A 14,466-nucleotide genomic window follows, 5' to 3' on the forward strand; every position below is an offset into this window, starting at 1 on the left:
ACATGTGGCAGAGTAGGAGCTCAGACCCTGTCTGACGCCAAAACAGGAACTCTGAACTCCAGGCGACACGCTTCTCTGTTGTCAGACTACAGTAATACTGATCTCATGAACTCCATCCAATGATGCAACCTGTATGGTACTAAAATGGAAGCTGGCTGAGCTTACCAAGTTTCCAAGGAAAAGCATAAAGTAAACAGGATCTCACGAGGAGCATCAACACTGACCTAAAAGAACAAACTTGCAACACACTTGAGCAACCTCATTTGCATTTAAATGAGCAGTAGCTCATCACAGGACTCCTGGGTGGGATGCAGCCTCAGACACGACCCCAGGGCCAGGATGATCCCAGAGGATCCGTGGACACCTGCGCCCCCTGGTGGAACTTCCTAGCCACCGGAATTGGAGCCATGAAACTTACCAGAAGGGTGCGGGCCCCAGCCCGTCTTTGCAGGTCTGAAGAGAATGCCCTGCTCTGGGGGAGGGGGCGTGTTTGGAGGATGAGGGGCTCCTGCAGCAGTGCTCACCTGGGGGAGGCCAATCACCGACGGGCCCATCCTACTGCTGGGCATGGCACAAAGCCCCCTAACTGCATCACGCCCTTGAACCTTCTGCACGTTCCTGCTACTCCATTTTCAAGGGCGTGCCCATCACTCGGGCTAGGCTATGATCCCCAGTTATCCAACCACACACTCATCCAGGAATGGCTCGGGAGGTATTATGCAGGGGTGATCAGGTTCAACATTAGCTGGCTTTCACCGACGTTATACTTGATACTCAGGGGCCCTGGGTCCCTCAGCTGAAATGCTTTAATGGGCAGAGCTGAGGTGTTACTGCAGAAGAAATTTCACCTGTGGACTGCATCCCCAGCCTGCTCTTGGGTTTCGGACTTGCCTGACTGGCCCAGAATTGCATAAGCCAGTTCTGTGCATGAAATGTAATATACAGTAGCTCCTATGGGTTTGGCTTTTCCAGTTGAATCCGGCCAGTACAACAGAAGAGGTAAGGGCATGGAGCTCTGGTGAAGAGATCTGCCCAAGGTCATGGGGCTGTGAATGGGAGCCCAGGCAACCTGGCATAAGCTACCTCGCAAGGCCCACGTCGTCCTCCATCACCGTCCTTGCCCCCTCATCGCTGGTCTCCTCCCCTAACCATCTCTACTCACCGGCCACAAAAAACCATTCCGAGAGCTAAGGCAGATCATGTCCCCTCTCCTCAGAACCCCTCAGTGGCTCTTCAGCTCTCTCACCGTGAAGGCCGAAACCCTTAAGAGGTCTGACATGGTCTGAGCTGCTGCCCCACCCCCACCACATCTCTGCTGTCGCCCCTAACACCTTCACCTCCCCTCTACTCCCCTCCAGCCACAGACCTCCCAGGGGTGCCTTGAGCGGGCAGACCACCATGCTCCCACCTCTGGGCCTTTGCACTGGCTGTGCCCTTGGCCTGGATGGCTCTTCCTCGGGTGACCACGCCACTTCCTTGCTTCCCTGTCCAACAGTACATTGTTGTCTGCACAGTTCATCACCCAGAGTGAACTGCAAACCCCTCGAGGTCAGAAAGGCATATTTCGGTCACCTCAACACTTTACCAGCATACAGCTGGTGCTCAATAAGGGCAGCTGCAGTAGCTGGTCTCCAAACAAGTTGCGCTGGGTCCTGCTCCCCCACCTGTGTGCAAGTACTGTGTCTTGACTTGGCAAAGCCCCAGCTCTCCACCCCTAATCACCAAAACTCCTCCTCCTTCCAGACAATATCCCTGACTTGAGGCCACAGTAACTCTCCTTCCTGACCTGCAGTGTCATTTATGCATCCAGGCCTTCTTCTTGAATGGTGCTGCCATTCAACCAGCACCGGGGGTTCCTGCTACCTGTGCGGGCTCTGCAGCAAGGTCTCTGCTTTCAAGGTGGTGGGACACAGAAAACACAAGAAAACCCACAAAGTAACTAGACATGGTCAGTGACATGGTCAGTGGTCAGTGACATGCAGGGAAGAAGCAGGGTGGTCTGAGGGTGGGGGATGGCAGCTAGATAGTGGAGCATGGGGCAGCTTCTCTGAGCAGAAATCTTAAGGAGCCAGCCATGTGCGAGAACAGGGAACAGCATTAAGGCCAGGGGGAACAGCAAGTGCAAAGACCGTGTGAAGAGAATGAGCCTGCTGCATTTCAGGAATGGAAGGTGACGGATGCGGCTGAGCAGACTGCTGGGGTGGGGAAGGGGGGCAGGGGCGAGGGTAGAGCCCGGGGTGGGATGGTAAGCAGGGGCCAGAGCACACACGGCTCTGAAAGCCGGGATCAGGGGTTTTTCTGGGTAGGTGGGAAATCCTTGAAATTTAAGCAGAAAGGCACGTTATTTGACCCATATTTGGAGGAGTTCACTCTGTGGCATGGAGAACGGTGTGGAGGGGCAAGGGTGGGAGCTGACAGGCTGAGGTGGAAGCTGAGGTCCTCTGAGGGACGAAGAGGGCTTCTAACAGGTGTGATGGTGGGGGTGGGAGAAGGGAGTGGGTCTGGAGATCAGGTGGGCAGGTGAGAGGAAGGGAGGGGTCAGGGATGACTTCTTGATGCTGGGCTTGAGCAACAGGGTGGGTGGTGGGAGCAGGAAGATGTGAGAAGGAGCAAGTTCCATGGAGGGAAGGAGCAGAGATACATTCGAGGCTACACTGTCTTCTGGGTATCAAAGTCGCCAGTCCTGCCTCCTCTGTGAGCTGCCATCTGTCTGAGCACTTTCTTCCTGTTCACTCCACCCTTCCCAGGTCTGCCTTGTAGTCTTGGCTTTGCGCTCCATAGGAAATCCCTCCAGAGATCCTCCAAGGATGAGCTGGGGTCTGGGGACTACAGTGTGACAAGAGGTGGCCAGCAACAAGCATTCATGTTCTTTACACAAACATCCCTGACTGGAGTCACCCTGGGAAGCTTCGTGAGCTTCATCACAGAGTGAAACCCCAAACATGAACTCAGATCCCCACTTAGCCACAGACTCCAGGCAGCCACCCTTGGAGACTTAGCTTCTCATTTGTGAAATGGGAATCCCATGAGCCACCATGCAATGTGGCTCTGAGTAGGAAATGAAGAAATAGATATATAAAGTTGCCAGTACATAGTGAAAGTGAAGTTGCTCAGTCGTGTCCGACTCTTTGCGACCCCATGGACTGTAGCGTACCACACTCTTCCGTCCATGGGATTTTCCAGGCAAGAATACTAGAGTGGGTTGCCATTTCCTTCACCAGAGGATCTTCCTGACCCAGGGGTCGAACCTGGTTCTCCTGCAATGTAGGCAGATGCTTTACCATCTGAGCCACCAGGGAAGTCCTCCAGTACATAGTAGATGCTCAGTAAATAATAATAGTAGCTAGCACTTCAGGAGAACTGTCCAGGGTGCAGGCAGTGTTCTAGGCAGACTTACATATAGACGTTTATGTAATTTTCATTATAACCATGAGGTGTATATTCGTCAGGATTCTCCAGATAAACAGAACAGAATATTGATAGAGAGAGAGAAAGAAGAGAGGGAGGAATTGGTTCATGTGACTATGGGTCTTGATGAGCCCACAGTCTGCTGGGGGTAGGCATACAGGCTGGAGACTCAAGGAAGAGCTGCAGTTCAAGTCCAAAGGTACTGGCAGAATTCCTTCTTGCTTGGGGGAAGTCAGTCTTTCCCTTAAGGCCTTCGACTGATCGGATGAGGCCAAACCACATTAGGGAGGGTAATCTGCTTTACTCAAGGTCCATTGATTTAAAAGTTAATCTCATTCAGAAAACATCGTCACAGAAACATCCAGAATAATGCTTGACAAAATATCTGGGCACCGTAGCCCAGTCAAGTTGACACAGAAAATTAACTCTACAAGGTGGGTAAGAATAGTATCCCTAGTTTACAGAAGAGAAGACAGGCAGAGAGAGGGTAGGAGGACTGCCCAAGGTCTGAACAGCCAGACTCTAAACTCCTGCCGTCTGGCTCCAGGGCTGACTCTTTTAACCATGACAGTAAGTGGCCATTATCATAAGCACAGCAGCATAAATTAAATTCCTCCATCCATCCTTTTCCTGGCCTGAGAGTGGGAGGCAGAGAAACCGGGGAAGCTTTCCCTGGGTGGGGCCCTGCCTTGCTTAGGAAGCAGCACAGAATCTGAGGCTCAGAGATTGAGGGCAGGGCACCTGGGAGATTATCTGGTCCAGTCCATGACTCTATGGGGGAGGAAACTGAGACTGAGAGTAGAGAAGGGACTCACCCGGGGTCCCAGGGCTTCAGAAAGTGATGATGACGACAATAAAAATCATGATTCTATAGCAGTTATTGTGTACAAGGGACTTTTCTGCATTAACTTCTTGAATCTTCTACATGTGAGACAGAGAGCGTCATTATCCCTGTTTTTTCAAGGAGTGAGGAAACTGAGGCAGAGAGGTCACGAAACCAGTGCCAGAATCTCAGCCCAGGCTCAACCAGTCACTGCACCTCTGAGGTTCGGGGCAAGTTTCTTGGGGAGGAGTGGGTGTGCCTGTGTGCTAGGTCACTGCAGTCATGTCCGACTCTGGGAGACCCCTATGGACCGTTAGCCCTCCAGCCTTCTCTGTCCATGGGATTCTCCAGGCGTGAATACGGGAATGGCTTGCCAAGCCTCCTCCAGGGGAGCGTCCTAACTTAGGGATCGAACCAGTGTCTCTTAAGTCTCCTGCGTTGGGAGGCGGGTTCCTTACCACTAGCGCCTCTCCCGGTTTGCCCCCCTTCCCAGTTCCCCCATCTAGGGCTCTGGCTACAAGTGGCCACTGGGAAGATGCTGCAGTTCAAGTTGCTGAGGCGGCCTCAGCCTCCTGTTCACAGAGGAGATGCCCCGCCACACAGCGGTATGCACACCTGAAACACCCCTGCCCAGGTGACGGGCATGTGTGCGCACGTGTCTAATCCCACAGTTGGACACAAGCACCCACACCAACCCACAAATGGATACATCCCAACACACTGGCACACACACCTAAACAAGGAAACACATCCTCAAGAGCACACAACTGCGAAACCCCACGTGAACACGCACAACCCCCCCACACTCATGCCCCCTATATATAAACCAGGACACATCTTTCCTCATCCCAATGAACATATAAGCAAACACTGATACACACAAAACACAGGAACCCACACTCAGAAACACACCATGCAATCACAGCTGCCCCAATTCACAGCCCATCTTTCACACACAGGCATATTTCTCTACTGATACAGGGCTCAAACCACCTGCCCACAAGGTGAGCCGCTAATGTGAGCCGCGTGTTCTTCCACACTTCCCACACCCCCACGGGCCAGAACCCGGCACCCCCCCCCACCCCGGTTGTCCACCCCCACAACTCACCACCCCCATCCATAAGTAGGAATAACACAGACCGTTCCAATCCCTTCACTACCCGGCAACTCCCAGTACACACTCATCCCTAAATACAAGGGACCACCCTCCCCCAAATAACTGCACCCCGCCCACGTGCAGGCATTTGCCCAGTTCCTCCCCCCACCCCCCCGCGAGAATCCTGACCCCAGCGGACAGCGCCCAGCGCCCAGCGCCCAAGGACTTGCCCCGCCGCTCCTTGTCTCCACCCCCTTCGCAAACTCGGGGTGAGTCCTGGCACCTGCCGGGCCAACGCCGGGGCAGGTCAGAGCCCTACCACCCGGTCTCCGAGGGCCACCGCGCAGAGCCCCCACCCACTCCCGCAGCGTGGACCAGGCGCTCACAGTCAGGGGAGGAGGGGCAAGGCAGCTCCTCAGGCGTTAGGAACTCACAGTCACTCGGGCACGATCCACCCCCCACCCCCTGCCCTACCCCCGCCCTGCTCCTGGATCTCACCTTCTCACGGGGAAAACCCAGCATCTCTATTAACCCTTCCGTGGCGGCCTGCCGCACCGCGGTAAGGACCCAGGGAGAAATCCCAGCAGTGCCCAGCAGTCGGCCCCGCAGCCCCAGGGGGAGGATCGGGCTGCACACGCTGCGCGGATCTAGGGGGCTTAGGCCCCCCACTCTCCATGCACCCACTCTCATCAGCACCGGGGAGAACCCGAGGGACGAGGAGGGAGGAGGGAGGAAGGAGGAGGGGATGCGAGTACCAGACGTCTTAAGGGGCAGGAGCTGGGGATGGGGGCAACAGAAAGGGAGCAGGACCACGGGGCAGGCGGGCGAGGACAAGCCCCCACAAAGTCCCCCGCAGGGTCAGAGCGGCGCGTGCACGAAGCGGGAGGGAAGGTTGGAGGGAAGAAGGACCGGAGGCTGCCTTACCTGATTTCCTCTTGGAACTGCCGTAGTCTCTGAAAAAGAAGCAACAACACACAGACATGGTTAGGGTCGTGCGGGACCGCGAGGCTGCTGCGCTGCGGCTGCCGGGCACTCACGGGCCGCTGCTCATGTGATTCCCGCTGCCGGCGAGCCGCGCGCTCCGCAGCCGCACGCACTGCGCGCCGCGCCCGCCCGCGGGGCCCCCGCCTGCCCGCCCTCCGCTCCGGGCGCGATCGGCCCGCCCCGGCCCGCCCCGCCCGGCTGCCCGCACCGGCCCGCCCCGCCCCGGCCCGGCCCGGTGGGCCACTCGAGCCCTTTCCCTGGCACCTTCCCCCGAAGGGGGGGGGGAGGACGAGGCAGGTTCCCAAGCACTTCGTTAACAGGGAAACTGAGGCCCCGGGGAGTGGTCGCTAGAACCCAGGCCCTGCAGCGCACCGGGAGCCTGCTCCCCACCCCTGCAAACTTCCCCTCCCACTCAGCTTTGCCCCCTCAGCCTTTAAAGTCACGGTGGAAATGTTACCTCCTTCACCTCTCTTTCCTGACATCCTCCCCTGCAGGCCCTGCCGTAATTATAGATTTGTGTGACCCTTTGATGGAAGTCCGCCCCCACCCTAGACCCATGGGTCCCTGAGGTCACACTGCGCCTTGTCCCTCCAACTGCACCCCTTGGCCAGGCAGTGGTGATGAATGAACAGGGACTGTAGGCTTACTGCTGACCAGAAAGGCTCAGGCTGGGAGCCGGGGGATTCAATAGGGGGTAGGCTAAGCTTCCAGTGAGCACTGGGTTCAAATCCTGTCCCTAGAGATAACTGCTGGGGGACCGGAGGTATGTAACAGACTGTAGCCTGCCAGGCTCCTCTGTTCATGGAATTTACCAGGCAAGAATACTGAAGCAGGTTGCCATTTCCTACTCCAGCCAATCTTCCTGACCCAGGATCAAACCTGAGTCTCCTGCATAGGCAGGTGGATTCTTTACCACTGTGTCACCTGGGAAGTCTGTTAACAGCTTTACCTGGCCTGGTCTGCTCCAGCCTGGAGCCTGCTCTGCCCTCCAGCAAGGAGTTAACCCAGACGCAGCCACAGGCTCCCTCCCAGTCCTGCGCCCACTGCCTTTGGTCCCGCCCTGCACCCTTGCAAAAAAGCAAAATGGCTCTCCAAAGAGGCCTAACAAATAGTTGTGAAAAGAAGAGAAGCTGAGAAACAAAGGAGAAAAGGAAAGATATACCCATTTGAATGCAGAGTTCCAAAGAATAGCAAGGAGAGATAAGAAAGCCTTCCTCAGTGATCAGTGCTAAGAAATAGAGAAAAACAACAGATTGGGAAAGACTAGAGATCTCTTCAAGAAAATGAGAGATAACAAGGGAACATTTCATGCAAAGATGGGCTCAATAAAGGACAGAAATGGTATGGACCTAACAGAAACAGAAGATATTAAGAAGAGGTGGCAAGAATACACAGAAGAACTGTACAAAAAAGATCTTCATGACCCAGATGATCACGATGGTGTGATCACTCACCTAGAGCCAGAGATCCTGGAATGTGAAGTCAAGTGGGCTTTAGGAAGCATCACTATGAACAAAGCTAGTGGAGGTGATGGAATTCCAGCTGAGCTATTTCAAATCCTAAAAGATGATGCTGTGACAGTGCTGCACTCAATATGACTGCAAATTTGGAAAACTCAGCAATAGCCACAGGACTGGAAAAGGTAAGTTTTCATTCCAATCCCAAAGAAAGGCAGTGCCAAAGAATGTTCAAACTACTGCACAATTGCACTCATCTCACACACTAGTAAAGTAATGCTCAAAATTCTCCAAGCCAGGCTTCAATAATACATGAACCGAGAACTTCCAGATGTTCAAGCTCGTTTTAGAAAAGGCAGAGGAACCAGAGATCAAATTGCCGACATCCCCTGGATCATCAAAAAAGCAAGAGAGTTCCAGAAAAACACCTACTTCTGCTTTATTGACTATGCCAAAGCCTTCGACTGTGTGGATCACAACAAACTGTGGAAAATTCTTCAAGAGATGAGAATACCAGACCACCTGACCTGCCTCTTGAGAAATCTGTATGCAGGTCAGGAAGCAACAGTTAGAACTGGACATGGAACAGACTTTCCAATAGGAAAAGGAGTATGTCTAGGCTGTATATTGCCACCCTGCTTATTTAACTTATATGCAGAGTACATCATGAGAAACGCTGGGCTTGATGAAGCACAAACTGGAATCAAGATTCTCGGGAGAAATATCAAGAACCTCAGATATGCAGATGATACCACCCTTACGGCAGAAAGTGAGAAGAACTAAAGAGCCTCTAGATAAAAGTGAAACAGGAGAGTGAAAAAGTTGGCTTAAAGCTCAACATTCAGAAAACTATGATCATGGCATCCAGTCCCATCACTTCATGGCAAATAGATGGGGAAACAGTGAAAACAGTGGCTGACTTTATTTTTTGGGCTCCAAAATCACTGCAGATGGTAACTGCAGCCATGAAATTAAAAGACAGTTACTCCCTGGAAGGAAAGTTATAACCAACCTAGACAGCATATTAAAAAGCAGAGACATTACTTTGCCAACAAAGGTCCGTCTAGTCAAGGCTATGGTTTTTCCAGTAGTCATGTATGGATGTGAGAGTTGGACTGTAAAGAAAACTGAGTGCTGAAGAATTGATGCTTTTGAACTGTGGTGTTAGAGAAGACTCTTAAGAGTCCCTTGGACTGCAAGGAGAGTCAACCAGTCCATACTAAAGATCAATCCTGGGTGTTCATTGGAAGGACTGATGTTGAAGTTGAAACTCCAATACTTTGGGCAAATGATGCGAGGAACCGACTCATTTGAAAAGACCCTGATGCTGGGAAAGATTGAAGGTGGGAGGAGAAGGGGACAACAGAGGATGAGATGGTTGGATGGCATCACCAACTCAATGGACATGAGTTTGGGTTAACTTCGGGAGTTGGTGATGGACAGGGAGGCCTGGCATGCTGCAGTCCATGGGGTCACAAAGAGTTGGACATGACTGAGCATCTGAACTAAATTGAACTGCACCCTTGCATCCACCAGTCCTCAGGGGAACCTCTAAGACAGGTCTATTAAATGCTCAGGTAGGGCTGGATGGTGATCTATGTGGAGACCAGGGGAAATGCTCATTTCCCTGGGGATCAAAGAAAATGCCAATTGCCCAGCTTCAATCGAAGTGAGCTGGCAGCTAGGTCTGCCGGCTGGAAAGATGGGGTCTCCTGGAGGAAAGGACATCAGGTTCACTGGGAAGGGAGTCACCCTCATGGACTCCCCAAGACTCCAATCCTGGGAGTCTAGGGGGTGACCTGGACTTTGAGGGCATTTGTTAAGCTTCAAGGTGCTTTGTCTCCACAGCCTAGGATGAGGGGACCCCCGTTTCCTAGGCTCCTAGGTTTCCCACAGAAGCCTGTGAGTAGGAATGCTGGGGTTGAGGCCCAGGAACCTCCATTTCTGATACCATCCCCTCCCCCCTCCCCACCAGCCCTCTTGTTTGAGAACCTCCTCAGTATTCCAAGCCTCTTTCAATCCTCATGTCCACACTAAGGAGGTTCTATCAGCCACATCTTACAGATGAGGTTAGGCCACTGCCCAGGGTCATCCAAGCTGGGGAAAGGCTGTGGTTTATGAGCTCCCCTGCCCCCCATGAAACTGCATCACGGATGGGGGATAACGGGGAACCTGCCGAATCTATTGTCTTCAAAAGGCAGGTGGGAGAGTTCCCATTTGGCCCTGTCCCTGGCCTGTCAGTCCAGGAAGGCCAGAGCCAGGGTCAGCTCCCTAGGGCAGAATGGAGATGGGGAGACACTGTGTAGAAGTGCCTGGCTGTGACTGTTGAAGCTCTTCCGTGGGGAGAATTCCCGGGGAGGAGGAGGACAGTGTTATATGGCAGCTACATCCAGCCCAGCAGACTTGCATCTCCCAAGGAGAGACTTTGTTTCTCAGGCCTTATTGCAGAATGGGGCCTGAGGAAGGGCATGGAGTGGAGGGCCAGGATCAGCTCCCCTCCCCTGCCCCACCACCTCCCCGCTGGTCCTGCAGGAGAAGCCTCTGGCTTAGGGACCACAATGGCCCACTGCCCATCCCCGGGCGGCCAGCAGACCAGATGGGGGGGGCGTGGCTTCCTTGCAGTGATGGTCACTGCATCGTCCCCACTCTGTTTGTGCAGCTGCGCTGCCCATGATTCTCTTTGAGCTTGTCAACAGCCCCCAAGGGGAGACAGGCAGGTCATTACCATGTGACGGGAGCATGCTGAGGCTCAGGAGTGGGAGAGGGACATAGTTCATGGCTGCTGAGGTCGCTCTGTGCCAGGCCCCATCAGCAATTCTCAACCTGAGCATTCAACAGGGTCATCCGGGGAGCCGGAGTTACAAGTTCAGATGTGGCCCCCCCACCCCTGAGCTGACGAACCTAGGGTCTGCATCTCGACGAGCCCCCCAAGGCTGCCCCAGTGTTGGCTGAGAATCCCAGGTCCAGCACAGTCTCCGCTCAATCACTGAAATCCCTGTAGGCAGCAACGGTTCCAGGGGGCACTCCAGTCTCTGTACCACAAGCTCCACTGGGACTCTAGCCACCCTCAAGAAAACCTTGCTTAGTAAGAACAATGAGCTTGAGATGCCAAAGAAGCTTCCAGACAACCCCTGCTCGCTCCCCCCAACCCACCCCAGCCAGCCTGTCCTTCAACTAGAGGATAAGCCCTTCCCTTCAAGGACCCCTGGATACTGTGGTCTCCTTTTTTGGGCAGGTGAGGACAGCAAAGCTTAGAGAAGCTGGACAACATGTTCAAGGTCATGCAGTGAGTAGGTGAGGCTGGGAATGGAGGCCGAGAACCTGGGCCTTCTCTGGGTCAAGACCGACATCCAAGTGCTGCCACCAGTGGGTGCAGGGGAGGAGGGCAATGCCAGCCCTGGGTGCCTGAGAAGCACATGGGTTAATGGGGTGGAGGCCGAGGCCCTGGCATGGGGGGCTCAGGCTGGGGCTGGACGGTGGGACGGGCAGGCCTAGACTCCTTCCACAGGGTCTGGCCTCCAGCCCGAGTAGGGGCGGCCCTAATAGGAAACCTCTTGGAGGTTTCCGACTGGACACCTTTCAGCAAAGCCATTTCATATTTTTAGCCGCTGAATGTGCTGAGAAGCAGCTTGGATATCCAGTGGCTGGGACTCCCCCATCCGTCACATACCAGGGCATGGGGCGGGGTGGGGAGAGGCAGGGATCTCCTGCCTCCTGCTGCCCTGCAGTCAGTCCTGGCCTGGGCAGGACAGCAGACCCTCCATCAGAGTCCAGTTTCCCACCAACTCAAGACCCCCTCTCCACCTACCCCCCTTGCTCAGTTCTTGCCTGGAGCTGGTGCTGACAGCCCCCACGCCCCTGGCAATTCCACTCCCGGTAGGTCACAGTCTAGCCTGCTTCCGACTTGCTGCTGAATCACCATCTCCCGGGGAGTCACAGGAAGGGAGGAAGGGAGAAAGGGAGGGGAAGCGAGGCTGGCGTCTCCCTCTAGTGCCGCCAGAAGCTAATGTAATTGAAAAGTCCTCCCAGGCCGTCCTGACACGGCTCTGTCAGGCCACTCAGCTTTCTCTGCAACTGGTCCAGGGGTGACCAAGGCCACAGTGACCAACCATCCTGGGCAAAACTGGGACACAGGACTTTCAGGGCTCAAACTGGGAAGGTCGCAGACAAACCAGGATAGTTGATCACCAGATGGTGTACAGGTCAGGCCTGGCTGGAGAAAAAGGGTGGGGTTCCTCCAACCCAGCATCATACCCTTCCCTTATTTAAACAGGGGACTCCCCCTCTGCAGCCTATGTGATATAAACAGTTCACGTAGGATGTTGCTGTCTGCAGCATGAGGGAAAGTGCTGGAAGCAGATTCCATTTCAGCTTTCTGCTACTTGCTAGCTGGGTGGTCATCTTGAGCTACTCTCCTGAGCCTCTATTTCTCTGTGTCCAGAAGGAGGACAGTAACTGGAGCAATCCATTAGGATTTGGGGAGCATGAAACACACAGTGCTCTTAAAGAGGTTCACACAGTGCCCAGCACAGAAAATGCTTATTTTCTCACCCCGTCACCTGACCCCACCTCTGTTGCTATCCAAATGGCCAAGTGCTATTTGAACTTGGACCCTGCAGGACCCCCTAACACCAAAGGAAGGGACTTCTTCTCAAGGACCCCACCACGATGCTGGCGGCACAGTAGCACGCAGGGGTGAGTCCAGACTACTCTGCACAGTTTCAGGCTTTCAGACACCAACTCAGCACTGGTGTCTGTCAGGTGCCATCCACAAAGGGAAAGCCTGTTTGTACACACAATGTTTGAACAGGGCTCATCTAGAAACAGCCTCATTTTCAAGGTGACACTGATCCACAGGAACTGGCAAACTCTGGACTCATGTATTGGAATGCATCTAACCTCCAAGGAGTGGCAAATGCTCAGAGCCCCGAACCAAGAGATGATCATGCTAATGGCACTCAGAAAGGCCAGCTTTCCTTTTTGTTCCCTCTTTCATTTCTCTTGGTGAGACAGGCTGTGCTCCTTCCCCGGACATTCCAGGGAAGGGGCTGGTGCTGGATACAGAAAAGAGGGAGAGGCTGGAGTGAGGAGGCGGGAAAGGCATTTAACAGGTCCTGTGTCTGCGCCACCTGTTTTTGCACATGCTTCCCCTCCCTTTCTTGAGCGGATATTTGCCCTGCAGTGCTCTGAAGTGGGCAGAGGTGGTGTTAATCCTTTTTGTGGATGAAGAGACTGAGGTCCTGAGGGCTTAAGTGGCTGGCCGGGGCTCATGAAGCTCCACTGACATCTGACCCAGAGGGCTCTCCATGTCGAGGTCCGCCAGGGACTGGGGTGCAAGGAGAGACGCATGGGCAGGAGAAGCAGGCTCTCGATGGGGAAAGGAGGTAGCCCTCCTGCTGGTGAGGGTTCCCGGAGTGAGAGGCAAAGCCAGGAAGAGCCCCCGAGACAAGGGAGAGACTAGGAGAGAAAGCCCAGTCTGGCGGACCGGCTGTGTGGAAGGATGCTGAGTCCCCACCTCGTCGCAATCTGAGTGATGCAGGGCTGCGCCCTTCTGCCCCTTCCCCCCACCCTCCACCCCCGCCCCCCGCACTGTTGCTCCTGTCAGCGAGTGCCCTGGCAAAGGAGGACACGCACGCGCTGCCAGCCTGATGTTCTTACCCCCTGTCTGCTGGCTGACATTGGCTGTTTGGCCCAGGACGCCTGTCTGCAGGGCTGCGGCTGCTGGGAACTGCAGGTTGCCAGATGGCTGTCGGTGACCTTGAAAGCCAAGCAGTCTTGGGGTCGTGGGTGGGACCTGGATCATTGGATCATGGGGATGGTGGGGGGGCGGGGGGTGATGATAGGCAACCCTGGCTAGGGGAGTGACGTGGGGCCCTTGAGGTGTGCAGCAATGGTTCTGACTGTTATTAACCAGGAAGCACCTTGTGGCTCCTGCAGGAGGCAGCCTTGTGAAGGCCTGAGTGGGCATGGGAGAAACAGTGACTTGTGCTTCTAGCCTGCAAGTCTGGGGTGAAATTAGGGGAACAAAACTACCTACCACAGTGGGAAAGGTAACATTCTGAGACAGCCCATGCTGAGAGTCACAGGAGAGGTTACCCACCAGGCGCAGAGAAGAGAGAGATCCCAGGGCTGTAGGGCATCCAAGGTGGCCTCCTGGAGGAGCAGAGGAGTTTGGATCCATGGAGAGGGTAGCAAGGGGGAAAGTTCAAGAAGCAGGAACAAGGAGCTCTGAAGAGGAGGAGCTGAACTACTGGGGAGGGTTGGTGAGCAGAGGGACAGGCAGGAAAAGGCCAGGCTAGGGGTGGGGGGAGGGGGAGACCGGAGCGGGGAAGGGTAGGGCTTTGAAGTCCTGCTCCGAAATCTGGGAGGTTTCAGAACGGAGGAGTGATAGGGTCAGGGCCTGGCTGGGGAAGGTTTTTTGTTAAGAGGCTGAGGTGGACAGCTAGGGGGCAGGCAGGAGAGCTGTGACGACTCTGAGCCTGAATGTCCACACCTCCTCCCCACCACCCACCCCCACCCCCGCCGGTTCTGGGCCTGGCTCTGCCCCTTCCGTGGTCAGTAGACCTGGGCAAGATGCTTCCAACTAGTGCTTTTTGAATGCCAGGTTGTGACCCATGAGTGAGTTCTGAAACCAACTCGGTGGGCCCCCACCAGCATGTTTAAGAGGTAAAACAGCCATCTCCAAACTTTTGGACCCC

At 54.6% G+C, this 14,466-nt stretch overlaps 1 protein-coding gene across 2 annotated transcripts in view; it reads right to left on the reverse strand.

Annotated features, from left to right (window-relative positions):
* The window catches only part of SH3PXD2A (SH3 and PX domains 2A), a 248,330-nt gene that overhangs the window by 77,893 nt on the left and 155,971 nt on the right, over positions 1-14,466 (reverse strand). For both annotated transcript variants that reach the window (XM_065923260.1, XM_065923258.1), the window contains exon 6: positions 6,252-6,280. In XM_065923260.1, coding sequence (XP_065779332.1) covers positions 6,252-6,280 — 29 coding nt within the window. The remainder of the gene's footprint in view (positions 1-6,251; positions 6,281-14,466) is intronic.

Source organism: Muntiacus reevesi, chromosome 2 (assembly GCF_963930625.1).
Source record: "Muntiacus reevesi chromosome 2, mMunRee1.1, whole genome shotgun sequence".
NCBI classification, from domain to species: domain Eukaryota; kingdom Metazoa; phylum Chordata; class Mammalia; order Artiodactyla; family Cervidae; genus Muntiacus; species Muntiacus reevesi.